The sequence below is a fragment of the Perissodus microlepis genome, chromosome 5, assembly GCF_051167445.1.
Source record: "Perissodus microlepis isolate ML-2025 ecotype Zambia chromosome 5, ASM5116744v1, whole genome shotgun sequence".
In the NCBI taxonomy this organism is placed as follows: Eukaryota; Metazoa; Chordata; class Actinopteri; order Cichliformes; family Cichlidae; genus Perissodus; species Perissodus microlepis.
The window spans coordinates 25156742-25174221 of record NC_140465.1 but is presented as its reverse complement, the minus strand read 5'-3'; the positions used below and the strand labels follow the sequence as shown (position 1 = coordinate 25174221).

At 38.5% G+C, this 17480-nt stretch overlaps 1 protein-coding gene across 1 annotated transcript; it reads right to left on the bottom strand.

Annotated features, from left to right (window-relative positions):
• Positions 1-6441: 6441 nt before the first annotated feature.
• On the bottom strand, positions 6442-16563 carry tomm34 (translocase of outer mitochondrial membrane 34). The gene is made up of 8 exons (XM_084929041.1): positions 16311-16563; positions 14408-14557; positions 12468-12567; positions 12018-12170; positions 11243-11415; positions 10885-11032; positions 9596-9722; positions 6442-7831 (listed from the first exon to the last, which is right to left on the bottom strand). The coding sequence occupies exons 2-8, from the start codon at positions 14535-14537 to the stop codon at positions 7730-7732; spliced, it is 933 nt and encodes a 310-aa protein (XP_084785167.1). The 5' UTR covers positions 14538-14557; positions 16311-16563; the 3' UTR covers positions 6442-7729.
• Between the last annotated feature and the right edge of the window lie 917 nt (positions 16564-17480).

The following is a 17480-nucleotide window of genomic DNA, read 5'->3' as shown; positions in this document are numbered from 1 at the left end:
AGGTAGAATGTGAAGACACAAGTCAGCTTTTTTGGCTAAAAAACTGACTCGTAAAACACTAGAATTTCACTTGGAGACTGAAGCACAAGGTGAGTCATAATTTTAGTCAGATAACCAATTAAAAATGCTCCAGAGGTCACCGACAGCTCACACGAATAGGTTACATTCGGTTCTATGAAAATGATGAAGGGGAGGCCTCTCAGATACTGATGACTTACAGCTGCCTGTGTCAGGACACTTGTAAGGAAAAGTGGCCACACCCCTAACCCCAATATCCAGGTGCATGAGTTATTGAAAACATTGATGACTGGGGCTGTACTTTCCATGGAAACCAGAATCACTTTGTACCAGCTGGCAAACATCTTTTCTTTTTTCCCCATGTGTGTGATGTGTGTGTTTGAGATAAGCGGATGGATGTTGTTGTTTTTTGTTTTTGTTTTTTTAAATCTGCTCTTCATTGAATATATAGGTAACCTCTGAACACTGAGGTGTAGGGATTTAATCAATCGGTCTATGAGAATGGGGGGGAAAAAAAACCTTACCTGATTAAATCGCCAAATCTCGTGATTAAGATGTTGTTCTTGTATGTATCATTCACTCAGGCCTATTATGACATCTTGCATGTCTGCACGACACACTGTATAGCCTCTTTTACATCAGAACCATGATCCTTCAACTTAACTTTCACTTTATGAAGTGGAGGAGCTCGGAGGGAGCTGGGTGGGGCAGGAGAGAAGTGAAGATGTCTGTCCAGAAAAGACTTCCAGGGAGTAATCTAAGGATGTTTTCACATATGTACTATTTAGGTGCTTATAATTGAACTCTGCTTGGTTTTTGCTGTGGGATTAGTTAATTTGTGCAAATGTCATCACAATATCTGGCTCAACTGCTCGGACTACAGAGCTACATCTCCAGAAAGTTTATTCTATGGTGAGAACATGATTCAAGCTCAATCTGACCTGACTACCAGGTGTACACTGCAATCTTCCTGTAGGCTGGTATGCTTTGCATTCTGCAGCAGAGTACACAAACTATAGCAACTATCCTGCTGCATTTTGTTTGCTGGAAATGGTCTCCAAATAAATATAAATCTTAAAGGAAAAAGTTCTTGTTACCACCCTTTGTCCTGTGTTTATATAAGATGAGTGAATGTTCTCACGTGGTTTGGATGGGGCCACCCTTGGAGTTTTGTTTAAGAAAAAAAAAAGCTACAAGTTTGCAGATCTCAGCTGATTCAGATCGAATGAGCAGTGGGTGTTTAAGACCTTGATCAAACAAACCAAATTTGGGTTTTGATTTTTAACTACTCTCTGAAGGTTTTTAATAAATACCTCCTATTTTCTGTCCACGTAGGAGTGTTGTATTTTTTAGCTAAGAATTAGGAGGTTAAAACAGACTAAGCAGTTCTATGCTTAGTTGAAGTATCAATTAACAAATTTGAAAAACTTAATAATGCTCCCATCACCTCCAACTGGTTGTCACAGATGTCTGCCTCTCCCTGAACCTGGATCTGCAGGTTTCTTCTGGTTAAAATTGAGTTTTTCCTTCCCACTGTTGCCAAGTGCTTGCTCAACAGTGGTTGATTGAAGGTGCCTTGAGGGAGCTGCTGTCATGATTTGGCGCTATGTAAATAAAACTGTACTGAATTGAATAGATGTACAATGTTGGTACAGGATCAACATTTCACCTGGCCAGTCACGTCTAAGCGTTCAGGTAGCATTACCCAAGAAGCTATTAAGAACTTTCACGAGGAAACTAACATGACTAACCTAAATTTGGCTAACAAGAAAACGATGATACAATTTTTTTTTAAATTATTTTTTATGTATAAATTAATAAAGAAAACACCTGAAATGCTTACCAGAAGAGTTTTATATAAACAAAGGGGTTTTTCCCCTCCACATTCCAAGATATGACCGTTGATCCTGGACCAACATTATGAGGATGATGGAGCCTCAACACCAACACGGGGATATCAAATAGACCAGTATAGACTACATAAAGCACATGACATCACTTTGAAATGTTTAGAAATTTCACATCAGTCTCACTGTTTGAAATGTTTTCTAAAACTTTTTGAATTGGAAAAGACTGCAAACGTAGCACCTCCACTTTATACACTGAAACAGCCATCTATCTGGAAAACTTTACTATTGTTATAGTTGCCATATAAGTGGGTTTGCAGTTATAGTAAAGAAATAAACAACCATCACTTTTAAAAAGGTTTGACTTCAGTGTGAAATTACATCAGTGGAAAAAGTTTAAATGTTTGAACCAATGGGAAGGGGGGAGAGGGTTTGCTTCAGGCAGCTGGTTTCCAAGAAAAATGGAGAGCCAACAGAATCTAAAGGCACCTCTGCTACAAACAACTATTTAAAGCCGGAGGAATTTTACCCTCCAGTATCCCCTGAAGTGAATATTACTGTGATGGAGGACCACGCTGGTCCCAAGTCACGTCAGTTTGAGGCATTTGCTTCAGCCCCAGTAACGCCCAGAGCCACTGCTCTAAGAGCTGATGCAATCTGCAACAGTTTCCAAGCCATATGAGGGTCTGAGGGGAAATAATCTACTCCTCCAGTGCTCATACAGCATCAAAGTACAAAACAATGCACCAAATATGAGAGTTACCTAAAATATCCTGTGAAAGACGGACAGGATGGCGATGGAGTGGTTAGAATTGGTTTGAACCCCTGCTGGGGCCTTTCTATGTGGAGTTGCATGTGTGGTTTTCCTCCAGGTACTCCGATTTCATCCTGCAGTCCAAGGACATCTATGCTGCGCTAGGTTCACTGATGATCCTAAACGGATTCATCACAGATGTGAAGAAGATAAAGTGATGTGTGAACTTGTGACTCTGAAATATCTGACTATATGAACATGACGCAGGTTCAGATACACTTGTATTTAATTTTAACATGTTTTTATATATATATATATGTTTTCTCAGGACTGACTATGGCAGCAGTGATCTTTTGAAATGCAGATTTAGCTAAAAATGTCAATATTAAGTAGAGGATGGATCATCGGGTGTGCAGCTCAGTCTGCACTACCTCTAAACACCCCCTGAATATATCGGGCTCTGGCTGCTCGAGTCTTTCGTATTTTTATCTGTTTGAGCTCGTTTTCGGTCTCCGAGTGTTGAATCCACTTTGATGTGCTGTCTTTCTGAATATTTTATTGTGCGCACACTCAGCGGGGAGCGATTGAGTGGTGTGAATGTAGATGATGGTTAACTGCTACTTGAGCATTGTGCATCTATTAATTAAGGGCTATGCAGGATTTCTGGATCTTTCTTTGTGTACAGGAGATATTAGACCATTAGTTTTGTGCCCAGAACTATGTAATTTGGTAAAACTGTGCAAATATGCAGGAATTACTGAAGTAAGTTAGTCAAGCTGAGCATAATGAGACACAATAGGAGGTAAAGAGGTGTTAAAGGTTACGTCAGGCCTGATAAAGAACGGTTTTGTCTGTGAACCTTATTTAATTTTTTTATTGACTGCATTGCAAAATGCCAACCTGTTTTTGTTTTGGTTTTTTTATCTGTAGTTCACAAGAAACACTATTAGATTTGACAGATACTTTTCTTTTTCTTTTAGAAAACTAGTTGAGAGGAAAGACAAGCTGCTGTAGTTCTTTGTAAGTGCTTTATAGTTAAGTGAAGTTGTTGGCTTCTCTCCTGCCTGACTGAACTGGACCGGATCTGGGGAAGGAGTCATGTCTGAGTGTGCTGCCAACAAAAACAGCACTTATCTCAATTTCTTGGTTGCACTTTCAATTTGAGGCTGACTTGTGTGTACAGATGAGGAGGAAAACCTCCAAACATAACAAATGGAATTCGATGTTTTCATTTGACTATAAAATATGCTAATTTTTATGTAAAAAAATAAATAAATAAAACTATGCTGATGATGTCTGACAATATTTTCACGGACCGGCCTTTAAGTTGTTGCAGATAAATAATTTATGCATAACACACGGGAAAAGACCCAGGGAAACCGAGTTAACGATAAAAACTGGTAAACACCCTGAAAACCATACATTTCACACTCGAGCCTCAACTCTCGCGGCCCGGTATCAAACGACTCCGGGACCGGCCCGGGGGTTGGGGACCGCTGAATTTAATGACTCTGAAAGTGGTATGGTTGTTGGTGCCAGACAGCCTGGTGTGAATACTTCAGAAGGTTCTGATCTTCCCAGAGTTTCCCACACAAAGAAGAAAGTATCCAGTGCATCATGGGAAGCCTCTCAGCAGTCTAGGCCTATTATAGCATAACTAAGGGATGTTTCAGGATAAGCTGATCCAGCCTATAACTGTTGGAATCATTTTTTTAAATAAAGGGAAGTTTTAAGACTAATCTTAAAAGCAGAGCGAGTGTCTGTCTTCTGAATTCAAACTGGGAGCTGGTTCCACAAAAGAGGTGCCTTAAAGCTTTATGCGCTGTCTCCCATTTTGCGTCTGAAAGCTCTAGGAACCACATGTAAGCCACTAGTCTGAGAGCGAAGTGTTTGGTCAGGATAATATGGTACTATGAGGTCATTAAGATAGGATGGGGCCTTATTATTCAAGATTTTGTAGGCAAGAAAGATTTTAAGTTTAATTAGTGTCATATTGAAAAAAGATTGCACAAAGCCATCCAGATTAAAAAAAAGCTTTTGTTCTTCTTGCTGTTTATGTTACATAGACACAAGCAAATCCATGTGTAGTTGTGGATGAGGATTGTATAAATCAATGAGACGATCAAATCCTACAGTAAGTATGACGCTGTATGCAGCAGCTGGTCAGCTTAGCAAATTGGGGGAAACTGCAAACCTGTGTCACTTGTGTCATTCGTCTTTTTTAGAAGCAGCAACACCAACACACATACAAAATAAGGTATCTTAGCACTTAAAAGAAGGTAGAGCATGCTCAATCTTTTTTTCCCCTCAAATTTATTTGCAGTTAAAACAGAAGCAGGTGACAAAACTAAAATAACAAACTGCAAAAACAACAGTGAGATAAAACAAAGGATCAAGCATAGATGTGCTTCACAAAGTTTCCCTGAATGAATAACTTGATATACATGTGGAGGTGCTGTCACTAAAACAAAAAACATGATTTTAGCTTCAGCAGATGAAAGATGGACACAGGCACTTTAGTCAGGATGGAGATGCCAAGCTACAGCAAGTTAATAAGAAATTTTACTCTATCTACAATGAAATAGAAAGTTCACAGAATGAGGCAATACTTTGTACATGAGGACCCGTGTGAGGACACTACTACTTGGTTCACATACTGCATATGTCAAAGAGAAGGGGAACAAGTCGACGTTCCGAAGCTAAAGTATCGAGCCAACCTCTCTCACTTGGGACAGAGAGAAATGAAATGAAGCAAAGTAGTAAGAATGTGGTGTCCAATAGGTGACAGTGATAATATATGCAGATAACCAGAGAAGGACTCCGCTCTTAGTTTTAATTTGAATCATAAACAGACTGCACAAGTCTTACAACCTGGAAATGAGTTGGTATGTTTTATTTCCACTTCACTTGCCTTAAAGTCAGTGCATTTTTTGTTTGTTTTTTTAAATGTATTATCTTATTTATTCTTTTTTAGATGTTCAAAAAAGGTCTGCGGTTAACAGATTTTCATACTTTGTTCAGTAAAGCTTTTCTTGAGTCTTCACCATCGAAGCCTTCATGGTTTCAAAAATCCAGTACGACTCGTCCATCAAACAGCCGGTTCAACAAGTCTTTCATTGGCTTGTAAAAATGTGCAAGGAGGTGACGGCCACCTGAGAATTTCTAGCCTCTCACATGCCCCATAACAGCCTAGTGGTGTGACGTTAAAGTTATAAGCAACCTTGGTGAGGTTTGTTTATAGCAAGCGAGTCAAACATGGGTCCAACACACCCACTACGTGTCAGGTGACAGTTCGATCAATAACAACTACATTTTTTATCAATAAAACGTACTGCTGAGATACCAGCATGGATCAAAAGCAGTGAACTAAAATACTATTGTTAAAACTGGTGGCTCATTAAAACATTGGAACATTTACAGACTTGACATCTTTAGCAGGTCAGCTAATATAATTTATCAGTGGCTCTCGACCACTGCAGGTCAAATTGCGCCATATGTGGCCCTTTAACTACAATGAGTTTAACACCCTCGGTTTGTGTCCTAACATTAGCATTTTACAGCTCGCAACTGCTTATTCTTAAAGCACAAACATGTCATGAATTTTTAAAGATCATCATTCTGTACAAAACGTACAGGTATTACAAAATTTTACTCCCCACTGAGCCTACTTCCTAGGACAGTCTGAATCACGTTTTTGGCTGAAGGAACCGGGGCAGTACGAACTTCTGGGCTGGCCTACAAAAACAAAAAGGCAATTCTTTTGTTGACATCAAGATCTGCAGCATCACTACACCTTCCTACATCGGAGTAATTAAGAAGAAATGCCAGAGAAACGTTTTCCTTTATTCCAGGAAATTAAATCCAAAGCATACATACTGTAGTGATATGCTGCAAAAGGCTTGCTACTTGAACTCTCACACAAACAGCTCTGCAGGCATATGACTGCCTCACAAGTTAACTAGATCAGACTCTACTGAGGAAATCTATGCAAGCTATCCTATATGGCATTGACATTATAAATATCAAAGGACCTAGAAACAGAAACATGTACTCCAAACATGGGATAAATAAGTACACTACCTGAGAGTAAAAACATCTGAAATGGCTGTTAACTTGAAACTTAACTTCTATGATCACCAGTGTTTACAGAAGCTTTGTGATTTAACTCTAAAGTGGGCTTCTCAACAGCAACTGATTTCTAAGGAAAAACTCTTTCAGTTTCTATCAAAACTTTGGGATTCATCAAACTTTAAGATAATAGTTTATCCATGGTTACCTAAAAGACCTCAGCCTGCTAATATGAAGGCATTTTTTTTTTGCCTTCCTCATGTCATTTATGGCCGTGTAGTGGTACCATGACACTCAAGCTCCGATAGTAACCGCCAACCCTACCCACAGAGCCACCCTCTTTGCTATTCCTGTAGTCTCTCAGATTTCTATGTCATGTCTGATTCAACTTGGCTTATTTTTTGGAGAATTCAGCTGCATCTCAGATTTTGCATCAGCAAAGTAAACTTGTTGACTGACCTTCTTTCACAGGGTTTGAATATGATCATAGTTTTTTGTCTTGGAAAAATCCTTAGGTGCATACCCTTGAGGTAAATTTATTTGTCAAAACATACATTAACATCAAATTTAAGTTCTGGCACCCAGCAGGAGCTTCACGATAGCTGACTGCCTGCTCAAGTTTTACAAATGACGATGGTAAACGTTTATTCTCAGAACCAGGTTGAGGTGTGTGAGTAAAATAAATAACCATAAATACTGGATGATTGGAAACTGACAAGCTAAAAGTGGTAAAAGAAATATTTCCAAGGCTGCTTCATTCCTATTCCAACATCATTTCTAAGTATCCAGAGCTGATGAGGTTTTCTACAAGCACCTTGAGACCAACTTCATGTCTGTTCAAGTGAGAGTAAACACATCAAACAGGAATTCAGTGAAGGAGTTTTGGGAAACACGGGCCTGGTCTTGGACTCACAGACAGTAGAATCATGTCACTGTTCTGCTATTCTCCACCAACTGATTCTTATAAAAAAAGATGACTTTGGCTTCTTGCACTCAGAGCAGTGACACATCCTTACTGCTGCCTCTAGTCCCGGACCTGTCCTCATTTCTTCTTCTGCACTTCCTGCAGGAGCTTCAAGGTGGCCGAATTCTTTGGTTCCACTTTCAGCAGACTGTTCAGATCGTCCACGCAGGCTCTGACGTCCTGCAGGGGAGAAGGCAAAACGTTTCAGAGATTAAAAATGAAACAATGCTGACAAGGTCAGAGAAACTGAAAGTAAAAACACCTCAGTAGAACAGAGTCAGTGATCAATATCTGCACAAAAACAATCAACACAGTTCAGAACAATGCAATTTAATCCACAGTTGACGTATGTGCTTTCTCACAAGGTAAACTTGAACATTTTTAAAAACAAACCAGCTTGGAACTAACAAGTAAATAATAATGTCTCTTGCCCGCTGCCTTATAGTTTGCATATATTTTGCAATTTAGTTTTAAATTTTCATTCATCTGAGAAAACAACTCAATCAGTTTACTTTGAGAAGATCCCCTTGCCATTATTTTGATAGGACCTGAGCATCAACTGAACTTTCTGTCTCATGATTCCCCGTGTACAGTCTGATCAGATTGCTGTTGTTGTGGCAGTCTCGACTGTCATCCTGTGACGGGTCAGGGTCTGATTCCACCACGTTGGACTGCATCAGGCAACAGTAGTCCTTGTTCTGTTCTGGAGACCTATTTGGAAGTCTTGAGGGTCACAGACCAGATTCAGAGCAGAACAATGACGACTGCCTTTGGGTTCAGTCAAAGACAGTAGAGGATGAGGAAGAAGTTGATAACTGTCCCATTACTTTTTGTCACAAAGCATATGTGCTTTATTATTTATTTATATATTCACAAATTCAATCTATTTCTATGGGAAACACTAAACATGGGTAAACAAGTGACACTAATCACATAATGAAGGCTCTCTTGTGTTTAAATACACCTCTGTTTAGCTACCATTTAATATTAAAACGGGATTACAGTCACACTTATGACTGTAAGTGTGACTGTAATCCCACATGACAAAATAAATGTTCAAACTGATTTTTTTCTAAATTCCATCTCAAAGTAGATCAAGATACAAAACGTCACCCAGCAAAAAAAACTAGTCATTTCCTTTAGTACTTTGTGACAATGAAAAAAAATGCCGTCCAAAACGATGAAAAAACGAGTTCCTCTCTGTGCAACCAGCTGAATGATGTAAAGCCCACAACTAAGACAGGAACAGCTGGTACTAGGTGGTTAGCATTGACTGAGCTTTAAAAAAAAAAAAAAAAGAGTGAACGAGTGACTAGTGCCCTAGTCTGGGTAACCGGTAGACAATGCCTTCTTGTTTCTTCTCTATCTGAAATAACTACTATTTTTATTCATGTGTTTAGGTGACCTGATCTTGAACCCAGCTGAGATAGTGCTAGCTATGATCAATGATGTAGTATTGAGATTCACAATCACAGGAAAAGAAGAACATGAATAACGCAAATACATGATAAATCTTTGTTTATTTTGCACCCCCGCCCCCTCTTTTTGTTTTCTTGCGCTGGCAGGTTATCTGTTACTCAAGGCAATGGAAGAGGAGACACCGATAATTGGATGTCTAGATAAAAATCACGTTAAACAATATGAGGTGGAAATGAAGGAGAATTGACTCCCTTCGTGTCTTTTTGACAACTCAAACCTCCAAACACAGACTTGAGCTTTTCACTGCATGTAGCTGTGAGTGCCGAGCTTACTGTCTCCTCTGTGTGTTTTGACTACTAATGAGGAGAGACTGTCAGGGGAAACGCTGGTAATTATCAAGGCAGGAAATACTTTTTATTTTGTCGCTTAGCTTCAAAAACCTGCAGACACTTTTGAAACTAACGTCTGATTGCGCTGTGTGGGAATCAGAAGCTGGAGCGCGGTGATGAAGACTCGTGCTCTTACCTTGAGTTCCTTGTGAGCCTGAGCCCTCCTGTAGAGAGCCTTGACATTGTTGCTGTCAATCACCAGCGCCTCGTCACAGTCTCTGATGGCGTCTCTGTACTGCTTCACTGACAGGTAGCACAGCGCCCTAATCACACAACACACAGTAAACCACATTTAAAACATCTGGGCGCATCTTTATTTATTTGAAGGTCCAGTCAAACAATAATGTTGCCATGATGTATTAATTATTAATCTAAAATGCTTCACTACATGTATAACACTCTGTGATCAGAGCACTCCAAAATGGATGAATCTGAATTTGTATTTATTTTCAGGTTCTTCAAGATTATTCAGTTTTTTGTCTAAGCTTTTATTTGACTGACACACCTAAAACTTTACCGTTAAATGCTTTCTAGCCTCTTCATTTGTTCATTTGTTACTGAAATATTTTTAAATGTGAACTCCATTTCAACAAACTCTTTAAATAATATCCAGCTAAAGTGTTTTTTGTTTACTTCTTAATTTATATTTATCTTAGCCTAGGGCCATCATGTGATTCAGACTGATTCTTTACCATTCATTGTCAGAAATCCACATCAAGGATCCTCCAAAGAAAATATAACAAGCTAAGGGGCCAAATTCATGTCACAGTGCGGCAGAGAAATAGAGTCCCGGCACTTCTTTAATATTTAATTTTGTGTTTGTTATTGTTTTCTATTGCTACTGTGTTATGTTTACTCATGTCAAAAAGTCAGCAAAGACTTAAGTGTAAAGTAATATCTGTGTACTGAGCTAATGATTTTAGCATTTTTGTCCAGTCACGCAGAAAAACATGACTCATCTACTGTGCAACAGCAGTTAGTCCATATAAGCTACAGCTTGCAAATTTCCATCAGCCACTAAAAAACAGGCTTAATAGGCAATGGGCATTACACAGAAACTGCCCAACATAGTACAAATACCTCCTGATTAAATAAAGCAACTGAATATTAAAGCAGAGAAAAGTTATCAAAACAAAAATCTTAAAATGTATATTATGAATACCATGCCATCTTTAAAGTTTTCATAGGTATGCAAATCACTTTAACACAGTTTCAACGATATTAAAATCATCCACCTATGTGAACATATTACTATTCTTATATAGTCAGGTTTTTTTATAACTGCCAAAGCTATATTTAGCTAAATCTGTATTTTATAAACAAACAAAAACACAGGACCAAATAATATATGATGGTTGATATATTCGTTGGAGCAATATTAAATACAACACTGCAGAGACACAGATGCTGATGCTCAAGGCTCACCGGTTGGTGTAGGTGGTGACTTCTGTAGGGTTGTGTTTGAGGCTCTGGCTGTACTTCTCTATGGCCTTCTTGTGCTCTCCTTTCTTCACCAGGGCATTGCCTTCTTCTTTTAAGGCCTGAGCTTTCTTTATCTCTTTATCACTGGGAGCTGAGGAGAAGGTAAGGAAAAGGTGGGGGGCATAAAAAAGAGAGTTTGAATATGATAATGCTGCTCCGTCTCTAAGTAACTTTAAAAAAAATCCAATGAATGGTTATGTTTTCATGAAGCTGGTCAACTCTTTGACACTAACAAGGAACTCAGTCAATTCAAATCAATAACATAATTTTAAATAACATAATTTTTCATAAATCTATGTACCAGGTTTTTTTGTTTGCGTTGTGCCATTCTGCTGAGGTGTTGGGCTTTGTTGGGTGACATTGCCTGCAGACTTTTGGGCAAGTTTTTCCTTCACAGACAGAGGAACTGTGGGAATGGGAGGAAGCTTTTCTCTCCATGACGGACCGTCTGTCTCTGTGAGTGCCTTTGTCATCCTGAGAAACAGTACAACAGTGACAAGAATGTGAACAGAGAAGAAGCTGAAAAACAAACTTTTTGTGCTTCTGCCCACAAGTTCAGGTTCTGTTCTTGAACTGTGGAACCAAGGAGTCACACTTTTACTTCAATTAATGGAGCTAGCCAATTAGAGATACTGTGAAGACACTTCTGTGAATGTATTTACAAATACTCATGTGTAGGTCTAATGTCAGGTCTGTGTATTTTCATTATGGTTTCATAATCTCTTTCTTGGGGACGGGGGATTACAGAACAGTGTTTAAAACCTACAACAGACCAAGAAGATGCATAAACCATCTGTTTTTTTAAACCTCCTAAAACAGATATTTCTGTACTGATATTTCTGCAAAACTGTAAATTGTAAAGTGTAAACTGGTTAGATTTGTTTATTTCGATCTGGAAAATCAAACTCGGAAACAACTGTGATTGGTCTACTTGGCAGTAATATGCCATACAAACACAATATGTTGATATTGTTCACAGTGCAATTGGAAAGGCAGCTATAGAAACTCAGAGATGGTGAATATTATATTGTAAGCTAAAATATAACCATCACTCAGCTAGCTAACAGACAACATACCTGTTGGTGCCATCGTGAGCTGCTGCTATGTTGCAGTCAATCTGTAGAGCAGTTTTGTAGTCTACGTAAGCTTGCCTATAACGCTCCAGAGCTTCGGAGGCAGCAGCACGACGAAGCAGAGACTTCACATTGAACTGGGATAATTCCAGAGACCTGAAAGAAAACATGTTAAAATCATAATTTAGATAATATTTTGATAATGAACAGGCTGAAAATGGACGTATCGTCATTAAAAATTTAACAATAAGTCTAATGGACAAAACTACAGAAGTCCATATACAGAACAGAACAAAACATTCCTTTTATTTCATGTACTTGAGCGTCTCCCTTATGTTACATTACCAAAGGTTGGATGTTCTCACACAATCAAACACCCCAAATAAGAAAATCAGGGTGTAAGATTTGAGGAAAGAAAGATGCATGAAATCCAAATTGCAACATCACACTCACATATTGCAGTCTTTCACACATTCCCCACAGTTGCCATCCTTCAGGTAGCTGGCTGCACGGTTTGAATACAAAATGGCCAAATCCTCTGGATTCCTTTTACCTTAACAGGAAGAAAACGATGTGTTTAAGAGCAGATCGTCAAACAACAAATAACCCTATTAATCTGAAGACATGTGCAACTGTTAGAAAGAAAACATTCATTAAATGACCAGAAAACACAAATCACACAACACAGCAATGTAATGTTGTCAAGCACATTGTAAAATATTTTTAAGTCTTAAGTCTCTACTTATTGCAACATGGCATCAATTCTCAAAAACTGCTTTGCTGTTCCCTGATGCTACAATAGCCATGTTTGAAACTGCGACTTGCGAGGAAGAAGAGGGATTTGATACAATTTAATGTTGCACTCAATTCTTACAGCATTTTGCCTGTACTGTAATACTAAATACTAATTGCAGTACTAATTGCACTTATGTGTGCAGCTCTGCACACATAAGTGGAGGAAGCAGATAGAGAGACAACCTAGACTGAGTATATTCACTTGGGATGTCAGTGTACACACACTGATTTTCCCCAAAGAGGTTTTAGTCAGAGCCAATGGAAAGGAAGAAGAAAATAAAAGAGCATTGGTTTTACATTCATATGGGTTTCATTTTATTGTTTAATACCTTTTTTACTAGCTATCTTCTGCTGCTCCCTTATTCACAAGGGGTCACCAGAGCAGGTAGCTTTGCATATTTGTTTTGGCAGAGTTTTATGCCAAAAGCCTTCCTAATATAAACCCACAAGCAAACTGTCTCTTGCCAGCGCAATAGTGCAAACTCTGCAGTATTGCACTATGGAGCGACAGGACAATTTTTTGTATGCCAGTTTAAAAAAAAAGAAGAAGAAAAATGTAGGGATGGGAATTAAGAACCAGTAATAGGTTCCCAATAATTCAATTCCTTGAAATTGTTGGTCTGCTTGCCTATCGATCCTGCTTATCTGTGTGCTGGAGGAGGAAAATAGCAGTGCAGTCTACAGCATGTACTTATTTTTATTGCACAAAAGGATGAGAGTGCAAACTACATCCAGCACAGAAACAACTCCATTATGTTGCTAATACAACTTTGGCCCTTTGCAAGCATACTAACACTAAGCTAGCCAAGGACCCAGAGTGATGTTAAAGCTGAGTAAATACCAACCCCTGAACTCAAACCCTGAACTTCAACAGGTAAAAAACAGATGAGCAGTCAGGCTGCAGCCTCCGTTTCTACTTCTATTTTTATGGAGAAACACAAAAGTAATGTAATGTTTCTACAGTAGAATCATAATCACTGTGAAGTCTCCTTGTGCTAGTTTTCATCTTTGCTTTGTGTTCATAACTGAATACTAAGAGAAAGACTGTATGTGTGTCTGCATTAGGATTGGGATTTTTGTTGAGGAACAGGAATGCACCAGTAGGTTTATACTGTTAACTGGTAACTATCAGGTCATTTTACAGTAGTGAAATGTTAAAGTAATGAAGGTTATGAGCTAAGAATCTTATAACAAATTACTTCCTCTTGGGAGTAGTGAAGTACTACATTACAAAGTACTGCATTTCTTTTAAGAAAAGTGTTCTGTGTAATATGTTTTTTGAGTAACAGCCTCAATACTGATCAACAAAGAGGGGAAATACCTCCAGCATGCACACACATTTGACCACACACATGCAATTAATCTGCATGAATTTAATGTTTTTGGATATGCTGCTTAATGATGGTGGTGAGTCTCAAAGGAGCCAGTGAGAACCGAATGAGAAGACAACATGAACCTCTAATGGAATTGGAACCACTAAATTGATCAATTTCCATCCCTAGGAAAATGCAGACTTATATCAAAGTCACAGGAACATAAAACGTACTTCACACTCATTTCTCAGTGAAGTGTATGCACGCTCAGGTTATAATACTTACTGTTCTTCTCCAGCGCTTTGATTGCCTGGCTGTAGAGATTTGTGGCCTCGCCATATTGGCCTGTCTTGAAACATTCATTGCCAGCTTGTTTCAGCTCAGCCCAGGACTTGGACTTCTGTTTTGGTGGCATGTCTTCTTGCTGGCTCCTACCTAAAATGATACAGTAATGGTTGCTTTATATGTGGATTAAAACATCAGACAATTAAAATGTAACTGAAATAACTCATCAATGAAATACTGGATTTCTAGTCATACAAAGGAATAATGTGGACCTCGCCACCTCTGTGTGGTGGCTGAATGAGGCACGTGTTTCTACAACAATTTTGTAAAGAAAGAAATTGATATATTAGTTGTTACACACAGCTTTGTTTATGTGTCAGTCAAGAGAATCTTGCATCTATATTTTTTGTCAAAGATGCTTCTTCATGTGAGAAAGACTGTGGCAGTGTATGTGTAGCTCTGCACACAGAAGAAGACAGGTCCGATGTTAGCGATGACTTGTTAAACTATTAGGATCTACCACTACTAACGTTTCTCAATGACTCCCAGACAAGAGTCATAGCACAACACCCTATAGGGTTTAACTTAATAATAAATTCTCATCACTACAGGTTAAGACAAAACAGCCATATACCATCATTGTTTAAAGATCAGCTTGTTTTTTTTAATTTTGTTACTGTATTCATCAGTGTTGGCCTGAAACGGACAATTAATCTGAAAAATGTGTGAAATTATTTTGATAATTAGTTCATCATTTTTTAAGTAAAACTAGAGGGGAAAAAATACTTTTTTAGAGATTTTAGTTTCTCAAAGAGGATTTTCTCCATTCAAAACTAGATAATTGTCTTCGGCTTTTGTTTTGTGCTGTAGAGAAACTGAAACAAAATGTCACAACAAGCCATATACTGAAAGTAATCACTACTTATAAAGTATATATTTTATCATCACTTCAATATAAAAATTGTACCATAAGCACGCCACGAGACTGCCTGATTAACACAAAATCAGAAGAGTAATTTTAATTACCAACACTATATAGTCACATTCAGATGCAGGCAATTTTAGATTGACTAACAAGAATATGTATCAAATAGCTTTGCTTAGTGCACAGAGGCTTATTTTTGTTTGAGGCCACTGGCAGGGCTGTAAATTAAAGAATTTTCCAAATCTGGAAACAATAAAACATATCTTGTCTAATCTTAAACAAAATTTCAATTAGTTACACTGTACAACAATTAAACAATTAATTAAGTTGAAGTCATTTTTTTCTTGCAGTGGTGCTTTATGTTCGCTTCCATATGCCTTTACTTTTTAACCAATTAATTAATTAACACTGTGTCCACAAAAATGTATAGAGTGAAATCCTGCACCCAGCTCTGACATATAACATATGACATATAACCTGATTATCACATTTACTGTAACAGAGACAGTGTCAGAGAATCATAAACCAATAAAAATACTTTCACTTTCAGCTTCTGTAGCCTTACTACAACAACAATAATAATAATAATAATACTGAGATTTGATGGCAGCTAATAGTTTCCACTCACATATACCACAGGCTTAACTTAAATCAGTTAAACCTCAGGTTAAAAACCCCACACCAAATTAACAAACCTGCTCATCTAACTGTGTGCTAATCTGGTACCTAGCCGCTAACAGTTACACAGTCATATTCTGTTCATAACATTTTCTCCAAACCATTACTTAAATCCTACTTTCAAAAAGAGCCGCAACTGAACCTTGTTTCCTCGAGATTTTGCTTAAAAGTCGTCTTACTCCCACTCTTTCTATGCGTTAACTCGCTAGCTAAGTAATGCTAACTCGTGTGGGTTTTGAATGGTGTTTTATGGCAGCTAACATAGCGTAGCATAGCTTTGCTACTATTAGCATGTCTTACCGGCTGCTCAGTCTGAGAGATCACAACGAGGAAGTTCCCCTCTTCACAAACTATCTGTTGCCCTTATGAACGTTGCTAATAATGGCATTACTCAGTGCATGTATGTTGTCCCGGTGGCTGAGACCCACACTCTGCCTGGGTAGAGTTTAGTACAGGGGGAGGTATATGGAACTTGCCGGCAGTCTCTAATAACTTCTCAGTTTGCGATATCGGTTTCGCTTCGTTTTAACGCTGTGTTCAAGTACTGTGGTCAGTGTAGGACTTTCACCTGCATGGCGCGCCCTCTGGTGACCATCTGATTCCAAGTGTGTTCAGAGACCAGAAACCACAAATGACTCACTGGTTGAGTTTTCAGCAGTAATCGCCACAATAATTTTAACTTTATAAGATAATACATGCAGATTTTTTATATATGCTTCAGCTTTTGATCGCGAAGCTATAATAAAGCGCAGCTCGTTTTACTTTCGTGGTGAAAAGTCCTTTGCACTATCCTTTCTGTATCTTGAACGCCTCATGAGATAGGGAGAAGCAGTTGTTCGGTTTCTATTTAGAGAGCAAATTGTGTTTCGACATAAATCTCGCGATGGTACATCGTGTCCTATTTAAATCTAAATGTATTTATTTATTTTTATTTTTGGAATCTAGTTTGACGAGTACAATTTAAATGTACAAACATGAGTTTCTATTAGAGTTAGAAACCTTGTAAACGGAGTTGAGAAAATGTATGCAAAAGAAGTACTTATAGTCTGAAACTCAGCCAAAATGTAAAAAAGAATTTTAAAAAATTGCTCAGTTTTGAATGTTTACAGTGTGCCTTTGATGTTTGGGCCGGTTGGGGTCTCTGTGTGCATGTTTTCTTTGTGCTCAGGATCTTGATCCTAATTCTAGCCAATATAGAAACCATCTAATAGATTACATTAGTCTCAAGACAGCCTCTGCCACCACATTAGATTAATCCCTCTGGGCTCCTTTGATCGGCTCCATCACCTAGCGGGGGTGGGGGGTCGTGGTTTGGTCCCGCTTTCGCCATTGTGGTTGATGTGGAGGTTGGGACGGGCTTAGGGCGTCTGGAGAATCCCTAGGGACGTTATCCCTGGAGGGCTTAACCCAGGGGTTGTAGTCATAACCTGGTTAGTGGCTCTGGTTGCTCTTAGAGGGTGTTCTAAGAGC